Source organism: Euprymna scolopes, chromosome 23 (genome assembly GCF_053919585.1).
Source record: "Euprymna scolopes isolate OS-2025 chromosome 23, ASM5391958v1, whole genome shotgun sequence".
Taxonomy (NCBI): Eukaryota; Metazoa; Mollusca; class Cephalopoda; order Sepiida; family Sepiolidae; genus Euprymna; species Euprymna scolopes.
Window position 1 is genome coordinate 57,107,449 of NC_136504.1, and position 20,830 is coordinate 57,128,278.

Sequence of the window (20,830 nt, forward strand, 5' to 3'; positions counted from 1 at the left end):
GAGTGTGTCACCAATCCGTTCTGATAATACTTTTGTGTCCCGGGTTTCTCGCTGGCCTATCCTAGTTGCATAAATAGATCTAATTTTATATGTGATGTTTGTGGGTTGCTTGTGTGATAATTAGGGTGATTTTTTTCTATAACATACTTTTTTCTTTTCTTTTTTTTTTTTTTTTTTTTTTTACAGATTTGATACCCAGACCACCATGCATGAAATGTACAAAGGGCTGCAAATGTCTACCAGGTAAGCAAAAACGTACAAAAAAACATTTACACAGACAAAAAAATAAAATAAATAGAAATTAAATTTAAAAAAAAAAAAATAAACAATTTAAATTTATAATTGTTAAATACATACAGACACTAGTGTTTCATCCTTTCGGAAATAATCAGTGCAGGGTGTCACGATTAACACCAGTCGAGAGATTCAAACCCGGCAACGGAAGTCGTGTCTGGCTTCATTAACAAAGACCCGAACCATTCGGCTACCGTTAACCGCGATACAGTTGAGATTTAAACATTTATGTTCTTTAAATTCTTTTAAGGTCAGTCAGAGTGGTCTAATCATATGACGATCTGCGCATATGAGCTAAGTTGACTGACTTATTTCAACTGAAAGTGCTCAACGATAAGAAACAAGTTTCTTAAAGGGGCTGACATAACTTTTTTTACTGTAATAATTATTAAGTACCTATATATATATAATCTGAGGTAATTGTTTTCCAGAGATTAAGTAACGAATGAAGTTTAACGAGGTTAATACGAGAGTGCGCCATACACAAGTAGAGCAGGGTATACTCTTTATTTGTTTTTACATAAACAGCAATATGTTGCTACACAGTCATGAGCATGTTTCGGTTAGCTAGTTGCCAGTAGCGATACAGCTTATACAAAAGCAAAAAACTGTATCGCCTAAAGGGATATCTAATTAGCTAACCGAAACACGCTCATGAATGTGTAGCAAAATATTACTGCTTATGTAAAAACAAATAAAGAGTAGGAGCCTTGACTGTCGTATAGACGGTCGGGTTTCAAACCAGGCTTGAGGTAGTTGCCTGTCTAGTCGCACTGATGAACTGTGAAACAGCGAAACAGTACTGTATGTGGATGACTATATATATGTGTGTATGTGTGTGTGTGTGTGTGTGTGTGTGTGTCTAAATTTTATTATGCTGACTTATTATACCTGGCTAGGGATGAGTTAGTCTTTATTAAGAAATGAAAACGAATTTTCCTCACTGTATAATTTCATTCATTTTTCTATAATCATTTGACACCAAGATTGAATTTTTCATATTTATTTTTCAGGCATGAAATGCTGCAATAGATGTTGTCGGGACACAGCTACTGTTTTGAGTTAGGTAAGTAAACCAAGCTTTGGAATATATCTAGAAAGTTTTGAATTCACACACATATACATATATGTGTGTGCGTGTGTGTTTATATATGTACATATACATATGTATATATATATATATGTGTGTGCGTGTGTGTTTATATATATGCATGTGTGTGAGAGAGAGAGTGAGTGTGTATGAGAAAGAGAGTGCATATATATATATATAGAGAGAGAGAGAGAAAGAGAGAGAGAGGAGAAATTGAAAGAGACAAGAAGAGAGATTAAATAATTATACATATTGAGCTCTTTTTGATTGAGCACGCTGTTGGATTTTTTATTTCTCAAAAGTACAAATTTAGACCCCTATCCTCATTCGAAGTTTTCATACCTTTAATGTTATTACGTCTGGCGTTTAATGTTATCACGTCTGGCGTCTCTCATCTGAAAAGAATCACAGTTAAAGCCATTAAAGTTTTACAATTTGTCCCACCCCCCTCTGCCATTGGCAATATATGTGTATCTGTAGACTATGTTTGACGAGACGAATATCATTATGACAGGCGCAGAAATAGCACTGCACATGCGCGACTGGACCGAACCTGAGATCTGTACTCATTTGCATACGAGTGGGTCTATGGGCATATAACACGGTCGATTTCTGAGTGTGGATAGTCTTCGTTTCTGAGTCAGGCAAATTCTCGCGTATTATTTGTTTCATTAGCGACTGTCGTTGTAGAAGTAGAGGAGAGAGAAGTAGACGACGAAACAGAAAGTCCGACGTAGTTTCTTTCAAAATAATTAATATTTTCGGTTGCACTAAGGGTTTAGTTGACAAAAGGGGGGTACATCAGATGTATTGATAGACCTGTTTTTCCTTGCCCCACCCTTCATTAAAGCCACTTTTGTCTAATTTGTGTTTTTTGAAAATTGTATATATATAAACAAGCATATATATATATATATATATATATATATACTTATTTTTCGGTGGGAAGGTATCCAAAATTGAAAAATAATTGAATTTCAACAAGGGTCGTTGATAGTCCTCAATCGTAAGAGAGCAAGTTATATATTTTTTATTTTTTATGTAAATACAGTCATATCTTGCTACGATGTGCAGACCGTTTCAATCATATTTGATTTCATCAGGCAAGAAAAATTAAGGTACAAAAACTAAAAAGGTTAAACACCTTTTCCAATTTTGAAAAAAGAGAGTTCGCCATGAATGGCGATGGATGAAATTTGAGTTATTATTCATATTGAGATAAGAACTCAGATTTCATCCATCGCCATTCATGGCGAATTCTTTCTTTTCAAAATTGGGAAAGGTGTTAAACCTTTTTAGTTTTTTTCTACCTTAGTTTTTCTTGCCTGGTGATATCTAATATGATTGAAACGGTCTGGACATCATAGCATAATATGACTGTATTAACATATATATATATATATATATATATATATATATATATATATATATATATATATTTATATATATATATATATATATATATATATTTATATATATATATATATATATATATATATAATGTGTATGTGTTCGCATATGTACGCTTTTATATTAATATACGTATTTCCGTGTAAAACATTCATGTTATTAATACTTTTTTTCTTTTTATTTCAGTATTCAAAACCAAATGAATCCAACATCCCTGGTGATATTTATTTCAATTAATTATTCTCCATCGTTCACAATTTTGTAACAATTTTTCTAATATAATATATATGCACAGATATCTATATACATAATTATCTCTGTATCTCTCTGTCTCTGTCTCTCTCTCTCTCTCTCTCTCTCTCTATATATATATATATATATATATATATATATATATATATATATATATATATAATGAAAATAGTATTATATAAATATCAATATAAAAATGGGAATATTTACAGATTCAATCTTTGTAAAGAAATGCTCAATATTCGAGAGAGAAAACATCAACATACGAAAAGATCGAACAGATGCCAAAAATACAAATGTATTAACTTTTATTGGATCATTAAATGTTTAAAAATACAGAAGAGAAAGGGAAAAAGCAACTAAATTTCGTAGATGTTATTTTGCATTGTTTAAATCCATGTATATATATATATATATATATATATATATATATATATATATATAATTTAGAGAGGGAATTAGACCTTGAGTCTAAAGAGCAGAGTCTAGTTTAATGTATTATTAAATGTATTAATACTTTTTAAAGAACAGTGCCCATAGTACTGTAGATATATAATAGGCTCAATAGGTATACACTCGGAAGCAAAAAAAAAATGGGCCAAACAAATAGTACTGTAGATAAACATTTGCAATCAAATATATTTAAACATGATATTTCTTCAGAATAAGAACAAAAATTACTGTTGATTACATTTCTATGTAGATATTGTTCTACATAAATTATATTTTTAATCTTCTAATCTCTTCTAATCTTTTACAGTATGCCCAACGTGTATATGGAAGAACCAGTGTGGAAGTAATAAAGATTGCTATTGGCGTAAGTAACTTTTCTTATTTGGGTAATTAAACATAAGCAACAAATTGTATTTATTATTAATAATAGTGTTACAGAAGTATTTCTATTATCATAGAATAAACCGGTTGTTAATAATTTAACAATATATTTGAATAGAGTAAAATAAACATATACATTCGAATATAGTATGTGATCAATTAAATCAATTGGAAATTGTAGAAAAATAACAATATACTTGGCTAAAATAAAATTAAAATATAGATTCAAATATAGTATATAATCGATAAAATCGACTAAAATAAAAAAAAATTTAAGAACATATTTAGGTAAATAGAAATATGGATATATTATGTAATCGATACAATCGATTGAAATTCGATTAAATTATAGAACATGTTTGCATAAAGTAAAATTAAAATATGGTTCCGGATTATATAATCGATAAAATCGATTGGAAAAAAATAACTTTAGGAACATAGTCGGTTAATAACCATATTTTTATATGGAAACAAAACTAAATACCATAGTTGTATGTGCTCTCCTATTAATCATAAAAGATGCGAAGAAAATTTTGTCTCTTAATTACATATTAGATTAGTATATAATTTAAATGACAAAATTATGTTCATTAAATTATTTCTTTCGTGAAAATTAGGACAAAATAATTACGTGAATTATTAATGAAAAGTTTGTTCGTTACAATAAAGTATTTTGTGAATGCGTTGTTAAAAATCTGTTTGTGTATATGAAGTACTAGTTAACATCAAATTTGCGATGATGTTTGTTTTTCAGCTAGAGGAGCTCTACATAGAAAGAATGAAACTGCTGAATTTCTCTTAAGTAGATAACGTAATATTGCAAGATGTTACAAAATCCTCCCATTCTCCCTTGTAGGAAACTGGAGAACACTTAATGTAGACCAGAATCTTTGAAAACTTGACTTTTGAGTTATTTCTTATATTTATATTTGAGATATTTCTTATATTTATATTTTACTAGCCTGGGTGCCCGGCGTTGTTTGGAGATGTATGTTGAGCAAAAAAAAAACAGTGGTAGTAGGCTAGCAGGCTAGAACCCGTATCGTGAAGAAAAAAGTGAAAAAACGTGACGTCTTTGCCGTTACGTCCATCGCCAAACCGAATGTGGCGAAGGCTTAAATTAAAGCTAGTCAATTGAAAAGAGGGGATGACTTTCGAAAATATCGGTGAAAAAAGCAACCCTCCTTGTAGAAACATGCCAAGTTGCGGGTGAAGAAATTAATGCCTTAGGCTAATTTTTGGATATTTGTCGTCCACAAGGTCGAGTTTCAAAACTATACTGATCTCGTGAAAATATGTCCCTTCTGTCGAAAGTTTTAGGCAGACATACATGTATACATTTAAACAGACAGGTGAGATTTATATTCTAGAAGATTACTATGTTCCAAATATGAACAGATAAATTATAGTTTGTTTTTTTTCTTTTTTTTGTTTCTCAATTTTAAGTTATTCTTTTACATTAATTAAAAGTCAAATATGAACAGATAAAATTATAAAGGAATAAACGGCGAATCAAATGAGGCATAGGTTGTTTAAGCAGTTACATTTAATTTGGCTTAAATGTGTGTTTATTGGAAAAATGACAGATGTGCAGTTTCTTTTTGGCGATACTGTACGTACATATATTCTCACCCACAGACATATATGAATATATACACATTTTTAGTTTTATATAAACTCTGCGTATATTTTATTGAACATGTTTGTCCTTCTTTATCTTTCAGCAAAGACAGAGTGCTTTAAAGGATGTTGCCATTCAAAACTCTGTAAGGTAAGCACTCATCCATGTTAGCATGCTATAATTACAAAGTAGTAATTGTTTTACTGTGCAGAAAACGATTGAAGTAAATGAATATTACATTCGCTAATCCATTCAAAAAATATCTTTCAATGTTTATTTCGGGGTGGAGTCGTGCAGCATCTCTTTCGCTGTCATGATGTCATCCTCGAGACATTATCTCCCTTTTTTGTAGAGAAATCGTTTAGAACCTATTTTGCTGTCATGATACCCCGAAGAACTTTGGACAAAAATTAAGGAAAAGTCGGACGCTCTTTTAACTAGAGTATTGCCGCGGGCTAATTTAATGAATGCCCAAAAGATTGCTGACTGTCCAATGCAGAAGGTCTATGTTACTAAATATTTACAATATTCATTGTGTTCCTGTTGTATTTGTGATGCACTGATGTTCTAAAGTTGCATTTAAATAACAATGACGTCATCTTCCCAAGTATTACCTCCGCGTTTCGGGGGTCAGCGATGTATATGTACGTTCCTTATAATACTATATTCCAAGTTATTACCTCTCCGCTTTTTTTTTTTTTTTGATAGAGTAGTGTTCTGTGATTATGATACCATCCTCCCAGTCATTATCTCCTCATTTTGGAAATTAGTGTAGTTTAGTCGTCATATACATTGGCAGAAAAATGTCGCTGGGGAAGGGGCATATTTTTGCTAATAGTCATGAAATATTATTGTTTCGGTTCTTTTCCCCTTGCAAATAAAAAAATAAAAAACAATTATTTAATATTTTATATGGTGTTCTCAACCCATTCAATCTATAAGTTTGGAGATGTCCGGGATATAACGTAGCCACGATGATGTAAACAAAAAATTAAATAAAAACAGTTGATGCTCGCTGCGAGTGTATATGTATATATTTTTTTACGTTTTCACTCTAAACAAGGCCCATTGCCACTGTGGTGTAGGGGGCTACTATCGGGGTCAGCAACTACAGGGGCACTATGTTGGGATTTGGGAAGCAAGATGTCGGTTTACGTTACACTTGAACTTCTGCATGTCAGTACAGTTGGGGAAGCAGGGACCTAGAATGGAATTCCAGAGTCTAGCGGTTCTGGGGAAGAAACTACTAGAGTAGAAAGATATTTTACGTCTAGGGATCTCTACTGTGTGACGGTGGGATTTAGCTGCCGGTTGGGTTTGTCGAGGGTGTCTACGTCGTGGGGGCACAAGTATCTACAGTTCGTCAGAGCATTCACCATTAAAATACTTGTAGAACAGGCAGAGGAATGCAACGTTTCGTCAATGGAACAGAGGCTGAAGCTAGAGTCCATTTCAGGGCCTATCGGGTTGGTGACTCTCTTTTGAACTTTGTCTAGGAGCGAGAGACTAGCAGCAGATGCACCAGCCCAAATGTGACAGCAATACTCCATACATGGGCGAATGGTTGCCTTATAGAGGTACAGGATACTTTCAGGTGTCAGTAGTTTTCTAGCACGGTAGAGAGAGCCTACCTTCCTCGCAGCGGCCCTGGCAATGTTTTCAATATAATTGTTCCAACACATGTTTCCTGTGAACGTTAGGCCAAGTAGTTTGAAAGACGTACTCTCAGACAGGGAGTCACTGGCCATTGCTATTGGTGGCAGAGAAGGTTTCTTGTAATTATTGAAGGAAACCAGTTTAGTCTTGGCAGCATTGAATGTGACCATCCATTTTTGTCCCCATTCCACTACAGATTGGAGGTCATCCTCTAGTGTTTTTGCCATTTCTTTAGTTATGTGTTCATTTGTTTTCCTGTCATGCCTGTTATAGAGTGTGGTGTCATCAGCATATATACCCATCTCAGAGGCAGTTTGGTCGGGGAGGTCATTAATAAATATTAGGAACAATAGAGGTCGAAGGATAGACCCCTGAGGCACTCCCGTATTTATATCACACTGTTTAGATGTATGACCGTCGAGGACAACCTGGATTTTTCTCTTATCTAAGAAGGATTTAATTATGTTGAATATTCTACCAGTGATACCGTATGATTTAATTTTCCTGATGAGACCCTCATGCCATACCCTGTCAAAAGCCTTAGATATATATAGAGCTACCGCTCTGCCCTCCCCCGCTTTGTCCAGTGAATGGTATATACGTTCAGAGATTACAGTGAGGATGTCTGCTGTGGAACGGGCTTGTCTAAATCCATATTGTTTGTCAGTCAGAAGTTTGGCATCTGTAAGGTGGCGGACTAGAGCATGGTTAATTATGGTCTCAAATATTTGAGCGAAACGTGGGAGGAGGCTAATGAGGCGATAATTTGCTGGGTCAGTTCTTTCGCCAGAAATCTTGAATACTGGTACCACAGAAGCAGTTTTCCAATAGCCCGGAAAGCATGATTCATTAAGGCATTTGTTGTAGAGTTTGAAGAGAACTGGAGATACTTTGGCTAAGCACTTTTTTAATAGCACAGCTGGGATGAGATCAGGTCCACATCCTTTTGAAGTGCCAAGATTTTTTATGATAGCATGTACCTGAGCAGGGGTGATTATTAGAACGTCTAGCGTGGCGTCTGTCTGCAAAGGAAAGTCAGGCAGGGGGTGGTTGGAAGGGTCCAATGTGGAGTTTGAAGCAAACCGGCTGGCAAGCATACTAGCCTTGTCGGTTGCTGAGCAGACAACCTCGTGATTGTTGGTTAGTGGGGGAATTGTAGATTGCCCATTATTTACTACACTGTTGTAGATTTTCCAGAAGTCACGAGTTCCTAATATTTGTGCTTCGATGCGTTTTTTAGTGGTTTCAGTAAATTCTCTCTTAGCTATCGCTATTTCTTTCTTAACGTTACTTCTAGCTTCTATATACTTATGTCTGTTTGAACTGGACTTATGTCGGTTAAATCTGTGGTATGCATGCTGCCTTTGAGCAATTGCAGTCGCGCAAATAAAAGTAAACCATTGGGGAAAGTGGGGATTGCTATAAAATTTCCGCATGGGAACATGTGCTTCCATTGCTGTTTTGAACCATTCAGTGGTCTCGTTTGCGCAGTCCAGCAGGAAGAGAAAAAATATTTCCCCATGGGGTATCTCTGATAAGATCTCTGATGGCTTCCCAGTCAGCCTTTTTATAATATCTCGTTTTTTTAGCACTGGCTCTTCAGTTTTGGGTCTAGAGTTTAGGGCAATTTTGGCCATTATCACTGCATGATCAGCATTCCCGAGTGGGATGTCAACATTTGTTATACAATCCTCGGGAACTGTGGTCAGAAACAGATCTAGAAGTGATGCGTGTTGTTCTTGCTGGTCAGGGAAACTGGTTGGAAACGTAACCATTTGTGATAAGGAGTGAGATATAGCAAAGCTATGTGTTGTTGCGCTACCCGCTGCATCTGTGTGAGTAGAGAATCCAAGCCAGTTTTTGTGGTGAACATTAAAGTCACCAAATACATGTACTTGTGCGCTAGTGTCGAGGGAGAGTGCTGTGTCTATGCTGTCAGAGACTTTGTTTATTATGGTGCAGTCCTGGGTCGAGGGAGAGCGGTAGAGAAAATAAAAGTAGCTAATGTTATGTTGTATGTTTAGTCTAAAGCATATAAAAGCTTGATCGTCCGTTTCTAGGTTTGTTTCTTTAGTCAGGAGGAGGGTGTTACGAATGTAAACTCCAAGTCCGTGAATATGTCTGTCAGAGTCCTTACGGCAGAGTGGGATAGCCAGGCATGTTAAAGTAGTTAGAGAGGATAGAGGAGAGTAGGTTAGTTTCGCTTAGTGCTAAGATATCCGGGGTATTTGTTAGGAGAAATGCTTCAACATCAGATAAATTAGTTCTAAATTGTTAGTGAATGCAAGCCTCAAGGAAGGAGGCAAGTTAGATTTGTTTGTCCCAAGGCCTGGTTTAAGCTTATTTTTTATTGTACTGTCATCATATTTTTAAAGAGTCTCAGTTAGGTAAGGGGGGCTGAACAAGAGGTTATGCAGTGTATCAGACATGCAACACAAGTAGACCATTAGCTGACCTTTCTTCAACTAGGACTGTGGCCTCAGGAAAGCCCATCGGGGATGAGTGCAAGGTCCCTTTCCATGCGCGACATGGCACTACAAACATCCCGATCTTATACAACTGTTGATGGAGCAGCCGCTCTAAGCGCTACCAAAGAGTTAGGACTCCTGAAGCACGTTGCGCTATTCCTAATCACAACTTTCATGAAACGGCATTGCTTGAATCTAGTAGCAAGAAGAAGTCCAAGACGACTGGAAATACTGCCGGAATACGCAGAGAGCCTTCCTACATACAGCGTCTGGTATTCCGAAATAAGCACCCATTTAGTACTGATCAGGATAAAGGTCACATAGCTTCTTTGATCTAACGACAACCGATCGGTCAACACGATAATGACATAACGAACTAATAATTAACCATGCATGTTCCGTATGAATTTTTGAAATCTATTTATGTATACATTTCTCGCTTTATTTTTATTTATTCTTTTCTTTCTTTTCAGTAATCACTCAAGAAATCTATTAACAAGTAATCGTATGTACAAACAATCTTACTTAACTTGATATTTGCTACCATATACGCAGGCATATAAGTATTTCGGTGTTTGTTTTTATTTTTACAAAGGAGTCACCAAACGTGAAGCCCCGGATGTCACTCGAGGATAAGGGTTAATGTGTGTACGATAGTCATTGAGATTATAGCGTAGTAATTGCTAATAGTGGAAATTTGGTATAATTAGGTTATTTAAGACGATGGTTTAATAAAAACTTGTTTACGTTGGACTTGAAGACGAAAATATTATAGCCAGCTGGAAAGCAGACCAGCGGAATAGAGTTCCATAGGCAAGTAGTTCTAAGAAAGAAGCTTTGTTTATGGAATCTACGTTTAAGTTTAGGCACCGATAGAAAGGGTGGGGTTGATAACGATTTGGGCGCGGAGGGAACCATAGATTGGAACTCAATCTTACACTAGTCGTGAAAATAACGACAGAGCAGAGACAAGCCGCAGCATCTCTTCTGTTTCAGAGAGATTACAGAGAAAAAAAAAGATTATCACCTACTAGATTACGAAGTCGGTTTTGAACTCTGTCAATACAAGATAGGGTGCTCCAAGCAGTTCCTGCCCAGATGTGGCAATAGTACTCCATCCGAGGACGTACTTGGCTCTCATACAGGTAGAAGATTGCATTGGCAGTGAGATATTCACTGGAGCTGTAGAATCATCCAACCATTTTTCAGATCAGGAGTGAAGGTCAGACCAAGAAGCTTGTCTAAACATGGAGCATCTTCAAGACGAGAGCCGTTCATTGCAATTGAGGTTAGACAAGGATCAGAGCGTTGATGATGGAAAGAGAGAAGCTTGGGTTTCGATACATTAAAATTAACCAGCCACCTTTTTCCTCGTTGCACCACGTGCTCAAGATCAGAGGCGAGAGAATCAGAGAGGTCTTGGTCGTTCCCGGCCGTTGAGATGTTGCCATAGATGGTAGTGTTGTCTGCATAAATGTCTATGAATGATCTAAGAATGTGATTTGGCATTTCATTGATGAGCATCAGAAAGAGAGTTGGGTCAAGCATGGAACCCTGAAGGATACCAGCATTAATACTGTGAGATTCAGACTACTGTCCATGAGTGCACGTGCATATATATATATATATATATATATATATATATATATATATATATACATATATATATATATATATATAGTGTAGAGAAAGTTGTTAGATGAGAAAAATCATTGGCACCGTCAGTTTCAAACTATAAGGACCGTTTAAGGTATCCTTATCAAGCTCTCTTCGGCCAATATTCGATAGGAGACGAATATTGGCTTAAGAGAGCTTGATAAGTATACCTTAAACGGTCCATATTATCGGGTTTGAAACCGACGGTACCAATGATTTGTCTCATCTAACAACTTTCTGTACACAAAATCTAAATACGCTCTTACATTTTGGATTTTCCTTTTAATTGAGCACTCTGATGGATTTCTTTTTCCAAAAAAAACTAATCATATATATATATATATATATATATATATATATATATATATATATATATATATATATATATATATACTAATGACTGATGTTCAACTGCATCTCTATCAATAATTTTTTAACAAATTATTCGAAAAAAGTATGAATGTGTGTGTGAGGATAACTCAACTTATATACTCAACGAAGTTTTCATCTATAGACTTGGAAACTTGATATATAAAGTATTTAGACATGTTGAAAACTTTTTAATCAGTTTTCATCCGGAAAAGACAGCGGCTAATTCGTCAAAATTGAAAAAATTGTACTTGGAGGGGTGTCATTGGATTTTTATTAGTTTGTCAGCTGTTTCACGACTGCGCATGCCTAAATCGTTTACATGACAGCGTTCTTGTGTTAAGAATAGTAGGTTTGAAAAGATTTTTTAAAGACCTAGGAAGCTGGCCTAATCGTTATCGTCTTTAGGTTTTGGTTTCGCTCTTGAGTCGAGTATTTTTTACTTATAAGAAGTGATCTGTTTAGAAAAAAACATAATACTCGCATGCGTATTACTCAGTTTCTTTCTGTTTTTTTATATATTTGACATGTGTGTGTGTGTGTGTGTGTGTGTGTGTGTGTGTGTGTGTGTGTGTGTGTGTGTGACTGTCTGTCTGGGCTTACTTGAGCTAATCGCCATTGTTAAATGCGTAATTTACCGGTAAATATTTTCGCAATTATTTATAAGAAAATGATTAATTACTGTTAAATTTTATAACAGACTAAATAAATGTAGTTAACTAGTACTGTTCCTATTTACAATGCCTCCCCACGGGACAAAGTTAGACACCAGGGTCCTTTTTAACATGGAGAAAAGTAACAAAAACTAAAAATTGTCTCAGTCGTGAAGGATTTCTCCTCCACTGAGAAGTGCAGCATCTGAAGAGCAGATACTTATGACATTCGTAATCAAACTGATTAATAAAGGTTAATTATTAATATTCAAAATTATATTATCTCTTTTGTTTCATATTCATTCAGTCAAAGATCGTAAAAATCATGGTGTTAACACTTGATTTCTCCCTCATCCCCCCCTCTCTCTCTCCCTCTCTCTCTCTCTCTCTCTCTCTCTCTCTCTCTCTCTCTCTCTCTTAGTCTTACTGGATTTCAGAAGAAGAATCCATTTAGTAGGCTTCAATCTCTCTCTCTCTCTCTCTCTCTCTCTTTATAACTGTCGGTGGGCGTCTATGCTTGCCCCGTCGTAAGATACGCTTAAATATATTTTAATTCATGCCGCGTTCGTATTTATTATTAGTGATTTAATTCTCTTCCCTGCAACCTTTTTCCCACAGAAGAGACGTTGCGATCCTATCTCTGCGTTATCGTTATTTTCATGGCAAGTGTTCGTCTAAGCTCACATCTATGGTTCCCCCTGTCCTGACTTTCACGAAAAACACTCTAGTTGAAACCACTATCACTAATTTTCCCCACTCTTTATATGCACCTAACCCTAATCATAGATTCCAGAACAAAACTTCTTTCTTTGAACTGCACGCCTGTGGAACTCTGTTCCGTTAACTGACTACAATATGGTTTTCTACAAGTCCAACTTCAACAAATTCTTCATTAGCCATCCCCTTAAGGAATCCATTTTACCAAATTTCCACTACTAACGATTAGTAGGATAGGTTCCCTTGGCCACTGTAAAATCATTAACCCTTATCCTCGAGTGGCATTTGGGGCTTGATAAGTGGTGACTCGTTTGTAAAAAAAAAATCGCCATAACGGAATAGCGAAAACGGTGTTCAGCCAAAATATGTTTCGTATACAAAATATTTCCTTTTACGTCCTCATTTTTTTTTTTTTTTTAATTTAAGCTCTTTTATTAAAACTAAGTATTCAAATAGTTTATATGATTTGTTGGTTTCGGAAAACTTGTTCTTTAAATATATTTTTATATATTTAAAAGCGGGTTATAATCAAATAACGTACTTTCTAATTTTCTGCGGAGCGCTAGCGGAAGCTGTGCCACGGCAAATCAGTTCCTTCGTTTTTATTATGTATTGTATACATATTTTGGTTTGCTTTTTTTTTGTTTGTTTGTTTTTGTTTGTTTTTTTTTGTAATGTTTAAAATTTTGTTATTTTGATTTAAATAATTTCATTTGTTTTTATTTCAATAATTTTATATGTATGCTTATATAAACATATATTTATTGTATAATTTGGAGAACTGGTTTTAATTAAAATAATTAATGAAATTGATTTTAATTAAAACATATAATAATCAAACTTCATAAGTAATTTCAGTCGTTACTTCCGATAGTTTCTCTTGCGTCGGACATACGTCAGTAGGATTATTGCTAAGGAGATGGCGTCATTAATTAGATTTATGCTTTTTAAAAAGTCGTAGAATTTCTCTTTAAAATCAACTGTATTAAATATTTTTATTATTAACAATTTTATTAAATATTTCTATTATTAAAAAAAGAAAACATTTTATGATATTTTCGAAATAATATCAAACGATCTCCCTTAGTAATTCTTTTTTGTAAACAAAATGTTTACATTTTTTATCTTATATCTCCTAAATAAATTAAATAATGTTAAATATTTTAATCTAAAACAATTTTACTAAATATTTTATGATTAAAAATGAAATTATATTCGTAAAAAGAAAAGACTTAAAATACTAATTCTTCCGAAAAAAAAAGTCGTAGAAACTGTTTGAATGCTTTTGTTTTGCATTGTTTTATTTTCTTTTTATTTATTTTTTATTTTTATTTTTAACCTAAACCGGAAGTAACGAAAAGTATTTTATATCCAGAACCTATTTTGGTCTAACACCGTTTTTTGCTGACTTCCAGTCGGGGCTTATTCTACTGCCTGTTTATTATTACCAAACTAAACAGAAGGTATTTTTCTGCTCAACAACAACACCATTGTTTTCTCTTTCTATCCAATCGCCCCAAATTCATTCATTTAAATCATTAAAAACTGGTGTATTGTTGTCAATGGGTTGAATTATCACAATTTTATTTTACTGTTAAAAATACCATCATGTAACTTTTTTTTTATCTAAAACAGGAGAATTTTCTAAAACTATCTCTTTTATATCCTTAGATGTAAGAAGACTCCGCTACAGGCCATGCAAGAAGGATAAAGATTGCCGACGTGGTAAGTAAAAGTAACTTGCAACAGTTATATTAAACCATCGGGAAGACACATACACTCTGTCAACCGACAATCATCAGATCATTAAGTACTAGTTGCCTTTGTCCACTTTCTATCGGTTCACATTTTACGAATGTTTATTGGTCCCCCACAAAAGGAGGGCGGACCTAAAATTCACCCTCGTCCGTTCGTCTGTCCGCACCTTTCTCAATAACTACGCCTTGGAATTTTTGGAAATTTTGCACAAACATTAAACATTATGCGAGTAAAAAAGTAACAGACCGGATTTCCCGGGAAAACTCCGGTTGCCCTCACCCCTAGTGATGCCTTTCGTGATAAAATGACTAACATTGTGCTTATTAAAAAAAAAAAGATGCCTTGGATTTTTATAAAACTTTCTAAAATGTTGTAACTAACTGATTTCTATATAATTTTGTTTATCTATACTTCGTGATAACTCTTGGGTGTGCCCTAGGGGCTTTTTTAGGGCTAATAAAAACACTCTATTTTTGGGACTATTTTACCATATTTGTCCAAAATTTTCTGTCTATCTCTATTTAGTAGTTTTTCATGGTGCTGAACCCAAATTTAAATATTTTAAGGCCTTGGGGACTTTTGGGGTTAAATGTGTGGGGGGGCAAATGATGGACTTAGTCATTTCTTTTTTTTTTTTTTTTTTTTTTGCATTGTGCAGAACTCAAATTTACATATGATAAGGCCTAAAACTGCACCGTTTGTTCATTTTAACCTGGATTTGATGTCGTCTGGAGACTTTGGGGGCTAAACGGAGGGGGGGCATTTTTTAAGCTTCGTTCTCTGTGCACTCACAGGGCACCATGCATGCTTCACTTGTTTAATCTGAAGAAGCTTTTGTATCGAACGTTAGGCTCAAACTAAATAGTTGATCGCCCTTTGAGCTAATATACAAAGTTTACTTTATGTTCTGGCCCCCCCCCAAAAAATTCAATAATATTGTGGGATCTGCGTTTGCACAGGACGTCCATACAATGGAAATATCTCACAAAAATTCACAAGGGTTTTGGCGATATACAGCCATAATCAGATATATTTTGAAATTACATTGATCGGAATACTTAGAAAAGTATGCTTCTGTTTGATAAAAGATGGTGTAATAATATCGCGAGGTCTGCGTTCGTGCCGGACATCTGTAGAATGGAAATATTTCTAAGCACTGCAGAAATCATAACGTTCGTCCATCGCCTGCGAAGATGACCATGATGATGCAATTTTTCCGGAGATAATTTGTCAGTTCGATTCGAGCTCTCAAGATTCTCCTGCATGTAAGACATGTATTCTGTAGCTAACGTGCTGATTTATCTATTATTTGTTTATTTATAGTACGTATCCTCTCACGTTTTTTAATGCATGCAGATTCAGCAATTGTAGCCTCTTTATGACTTGGGCTACGTTTTCCCACGGGTTCGTATACAAATTAAACTGCTTGAAAGAGACCTTCAGGCTGTCCTTCGACCGTTTCCGTAGTTTTTATGAGTTTTCTTTTTTTTACGTTTTTTTTTGGGGGGGGTCATTTTTGACAGCTTACCTTGCATGAATATATTATATACGAAGGATAATTTCCATGGATCCCGCTAATATTTTCATGTAATACAAGATTACATAGTTAGGTAGCAAATCCAAATTTATTCTTGTGCCGATTTTATGTCTATTTGTAGGTCAACTCTGCTGTCGTGGAATGTGCAGGAGACCAATAAAATTGGAAGGTGAGGTAAGTGCCACGATTTTTTTACATCGCTTATCAAGGTCCAAAAACAACTCAAAGATAATGGTTCATAAGATTATCAACTGATGATTAATTACACTAATAGGACTGGAAACGAACTGAGAAATTCATTATTTAAGTAGACGGATCTACAAGACGGTTTTCTAAATAGCAAATTACATGCATTGTTTATCCTCTCTAACATCTATATTATCTATATTATATTTCTTTTAGCCTGTCTGTCTATCTGTTTGTCTGTCCGTTCCACTTGCTCTTGGAAACTACTATGCTGATCTGGCTGAGTTTTTGTACAGATCTTTATTATGATAAGGTGCTGTGAACTAAGCATTATGATATCCGTTTGATGTACGGTTAGGTTTTAAAGGGGCTAATAGATATTTGTCGTAACAATACCACATTTACTCTAGAAGTTTTATCGAAAACTACTGGACCGATCTCGCTGAAATAGTATTAAATGTAAAATTGAACACAAATAAAACCATATTCAACCATTAGCTCGGCACAAAGCAGTCATTCTTAGTCAACGGGCTATAACTTTTCCCCAGTTTAAACGGACTAAAATGTCTAGTTGTCTTAAAAGCATCATGGACGCACTCGAGTGTTAGAGATCCGCATGGTCAGAAATTTCAATTTAGAATCCTCCTATTATTTGAAGAATTGTTCTAGACTAATCGTCCATACTAGTTTTTATTAGTGAGTCACCTCTTATCAAGACCAAAAAGCCACTCGAAAATAAAAGTTAATAAGTTAATAATTACGGTGAACAACATCTTAATAGCATTGAAAACAATGGATGGAATTTATTATTCAAGTCGGCAGCTCGAAAAGAATTTGTCAACATTAGACTTGAAAACGTCTATGCTGAAGTCAGTTGGAAGACAACCGCGTGATATATTCAACGGGTGGAAAGGTCCTGCGAAGAAACTTTGTTCATGGAAGTTTTGATTTAGTTTTAAGTACATAAGAAAGGAAATTTTTGCTGTAGTTGTAGTTTGACGATTTTTTTTGTTTGTTTTTTGTGAATATTTTATGGAGTGGCATGGACAAGAGATTGGAGCTCAGTCGACCATCTATATATATAAAAGGCAAAATGTGTGTGATAATTTTATGTATGTCTCGCAAAGGCTTTTTTCGCCGCAATTTTCGGGGGGTGGGTTACTATCGCTTAGAAGTATTTGTATACCTCCTAGATATCTAGGATTTGGGAACGCGTGTCGGGTGTAGATTTATTTACATCGACCATAAAAAATTGCGCTATTTCGCTGTGTCGCCTGTTTGTCCGGCTTTTTAGTATAAATAAAGTGAAACTAAATTCAAACAGCGTGTTCTCGGCTTTCGCGCCGGAATGTCCAGAAAGCAATCAGCTTTTGATCAATGGGGTTGCAATTGCTTTCATATGGACACCCCTATTTTTTATGGGGACGACATGTTGCGACACTAAACCAAAACAAACTTGACTGCGGGATTGATATTTGACCTAATTCACTTTTTAGTTTATTCATAACCTTTCTTTATTTCGCTTTCGCCTCAAGTATTCGAGTTCGGACCTCTCCTCCCTCAAACTTTTTTTTGTTTTGTTTTTGAAACACTTGGGCACCGCTGGAACGTTCGTTTTTTTTTTTGTTTTTTTTTAGAAGTTTTAGCTTTTTTTATATAATATTTGGTAAATTTTTAGATTATGTCCACCTCCACAATTTTCTTTTAAATGACGACGCTTATAGGTTTTTTACTATGCTGAATACGGAAATCGCATTGAAATTTTGCAGAAATAAGTAGTTATCGAGATATAAAAAGTTGTATTATGCATTGTATTCTTTGGCGGCCGTCTGTATTACGCGCGTGCGCGCGCCATAAACAAATCTACGCGCGTAACAAAGATGGCCACCAAAGAATACAATGCATAAAAAAAATTTATATCTCAATAACTACTTCTTTCGGCAAAATCTCAATGCGATTTCAGTATTCAGCATAGTCGAAAACCTATCTAAGTCGTCATTTAAAAGAAAATTGTGGAGGTAGACCTAATCTAAAAAAATACCAAATATTTAAACAGGGTTATTACTTCGCTTTGTAATCATTTTACCTCCTCCGCAAACACACACACACGCACGCCTCTAAAAACCCGGGCAACGCCGGGTACCCCTCTAGTCTACTATAAAAGTTAAATATCTGTGGCCTTTTAAAGGATAGCTTATCCTTTATATTTAAATCACTTTTATAGCAGATGCTCGACTGAACTCCAAAGCTGCATAGAATAACACTTTCCTAGTCTCTTCCAGCATTAAAGAGTGGTCTAAGAGATGTAGGGGAATTTATTCTTCGTAAAAAAAATTCCAAACAACTAGTATTTGAAGAGTTCAAGTGCAAAATGCGATGAACGCCATTTTCAAAATTACGAAACTACCAATACAAAATGTGTTGCATTTGAACACACAACTAAACTCGACAATTATGTTTTACATTATATGATAGTGGCATAATTTCTTTCTGCTTTCAATTAAAATAATCTATTTATCGAAAACTAAATTTAAAATATTCGTCCTTTTATTCTAAACGTTTCAGTGTAAAGAAATTAGATTTATAACACTTTCGCATGCATATATATATATATATATATATATATATATATATATATATATATATATATATATATATATATATATATAGAGAGAGAGAGAGAGAGAGAGAGAGAGAGAGAGTGAGAGGGGGAGTCAAATATGACAGGGTTTTCTTTCTTCTTCTTTTTCGTTTCTGTTGCTAAGTTCTCTATTAGGTTGCGGAGTAATTATTTGTTCGGCTATTTTCCTTAGCGCTTTCGATCATTAATCATCGTCAGGAGCAATTTTGTCGTGTCGTTAAAGAGGTTTTTTATATGTAGTTAATTTTATTTTGGTTTTTAATTATTCGTTTAATTTCATTGAGTTATTTTGATTTAAGTTATGGAGGGATATATAATGTATGAAGTTTTTTTTTGTTTTTGTTTTGTTTTTGTTTTTTTTGTTTGTTTTTTGTAACGAGAAAAATGTCAAAAACAACAATAATGCAATCATCAAGTTTTGTCCTGTCTGGTACAGGTGTTGACGGCTAAAGCTTTTCATCTATCTATCTCCCTCGAGGCATTCATTAATTCCATGCTTCTCATCCCTACATCCATGATGTTCTGATTTAGAACCCTATTCATGGTGTTTCCTGAATAAAGAGTTTGATGTATTGCCATAGCTTTATTTGCAGTTTCTTTCTGCCCGAGCAGTGCTCATACTGGGCGATTTTCCTGACCATTGTACCCAGAGGGATCGTCTGCTCAGCACACAGAAATATGAAACCAGAATTATTTCTGTTTACTTCCGTATTACATCAATCACCTGCTTTTCATGACCTCACCTTATCCTGATCGAGACGAGTACGGGGAGGGGGTAAATGGGTTCTGAACCATGCCCAAAGGTTTCCCAGAGACCAGGAGAGATAAGGGACGCATTACTTTTCCTTTGACAGTAGTACTGTCCCGCTTCCCGGCCATAATGTAATAGATTGCATAAGAATTTATGGTACCGTTCTGTGGTCACACACTTCAAAGATACACAAAAAAGAACTATTAGGTTACTAAGTTAGAAAAGATACACTTGAAGAAGGTCTGAGGTTACATCGGCCAAAATAGTATGAATATAACAGCAAATAAAGAGTACTCTAACTAATATAGTTTTCTTGTTGATTTGTGAATATTTTTTGCCAAAATGTCCAACAGGAACATTGCTGAAACATTATTGCTTTTGCTCTCGTTTACGACGACTTGTTGCATTTTTATTTATAAACACACCATGTGAGCATAGGCGAGGGAGGTTCTTTGCTGTGTCTGTTGCCAGACAGGTTCTTGCTGCATACCATAAACATAATGATACAGCTGAGTGAGGCTAGCAAAAGGTCTTTTGTGTAAAAGAGGGTTTAAAGAGGAGAACAGAAAAAAATGCACACTCCCATTTCAAAATTAGTTTTCTGTTTTATTCATTGTTTCATTATTTAAATTTAAAAAAAATGTTTTATTTTTGTTTTCGTTTATTGTTTTTGTTTTTTTTGTTTGTTTTTTTTCAAATTTTTTAAATTGTGGATTTCTGTTAATTCTGTTTTATTTATTCATTTCAGTGTTGGACATTAATCTATGGACAGTTTCCAAGATGAAACACAAAGGCCAGAAATACGGACGGAAAGTAGCAGAGACGTTGAAGAAATATACAAATACAAGCGTACATGCTCTGTTAAAAACGGCGGGAAAATAATCGTTTTCCAATATTGTTTACACTCGCATTTTTTTAGAACAAAACACCAACCGTT

The 20,830-nt window shown here is 34.8% G+C and overlaps 1 protein-coding gene across 1 annotated transcript in view; it reads left to right on the forward strand.

The window, feature by feature from the left end:
* Positions 1 to 20,830, forward strand: part of LOC145245917 (uncharacterized) — a 39,568-nt gene that overhangs the window by 14,056 nt on the left and 4,682 nt on the right. The window contains exons 3-8 of the mRNA XM_080107659.1: positions 187 to 243; positions 1,308 to 1,355; positions 3,807 to 3,863; positions 5,605 to 5,646; positions 14,692 to 14,745; positions 16,437 to 16,484. Coding sequence (XP_079963785.1) covers positions 187 to 243; positions 1,308 to 1,355; positions 3,807 to 3,863; positions 5,605 to 5,646; positions 14,692 to 14,745; positions 16,437 to 16,484 — 306 coding nt within the window. The remainder of the gene's footprint in view (positions 1 to 186; positions 244 to 1,307; positions 1,356 to 3,806; positions 3,864 to 5,604; positions 5,647 to 14,691; positions 14,746 to 16,436; positions 16,485 to 20,830) is intronic.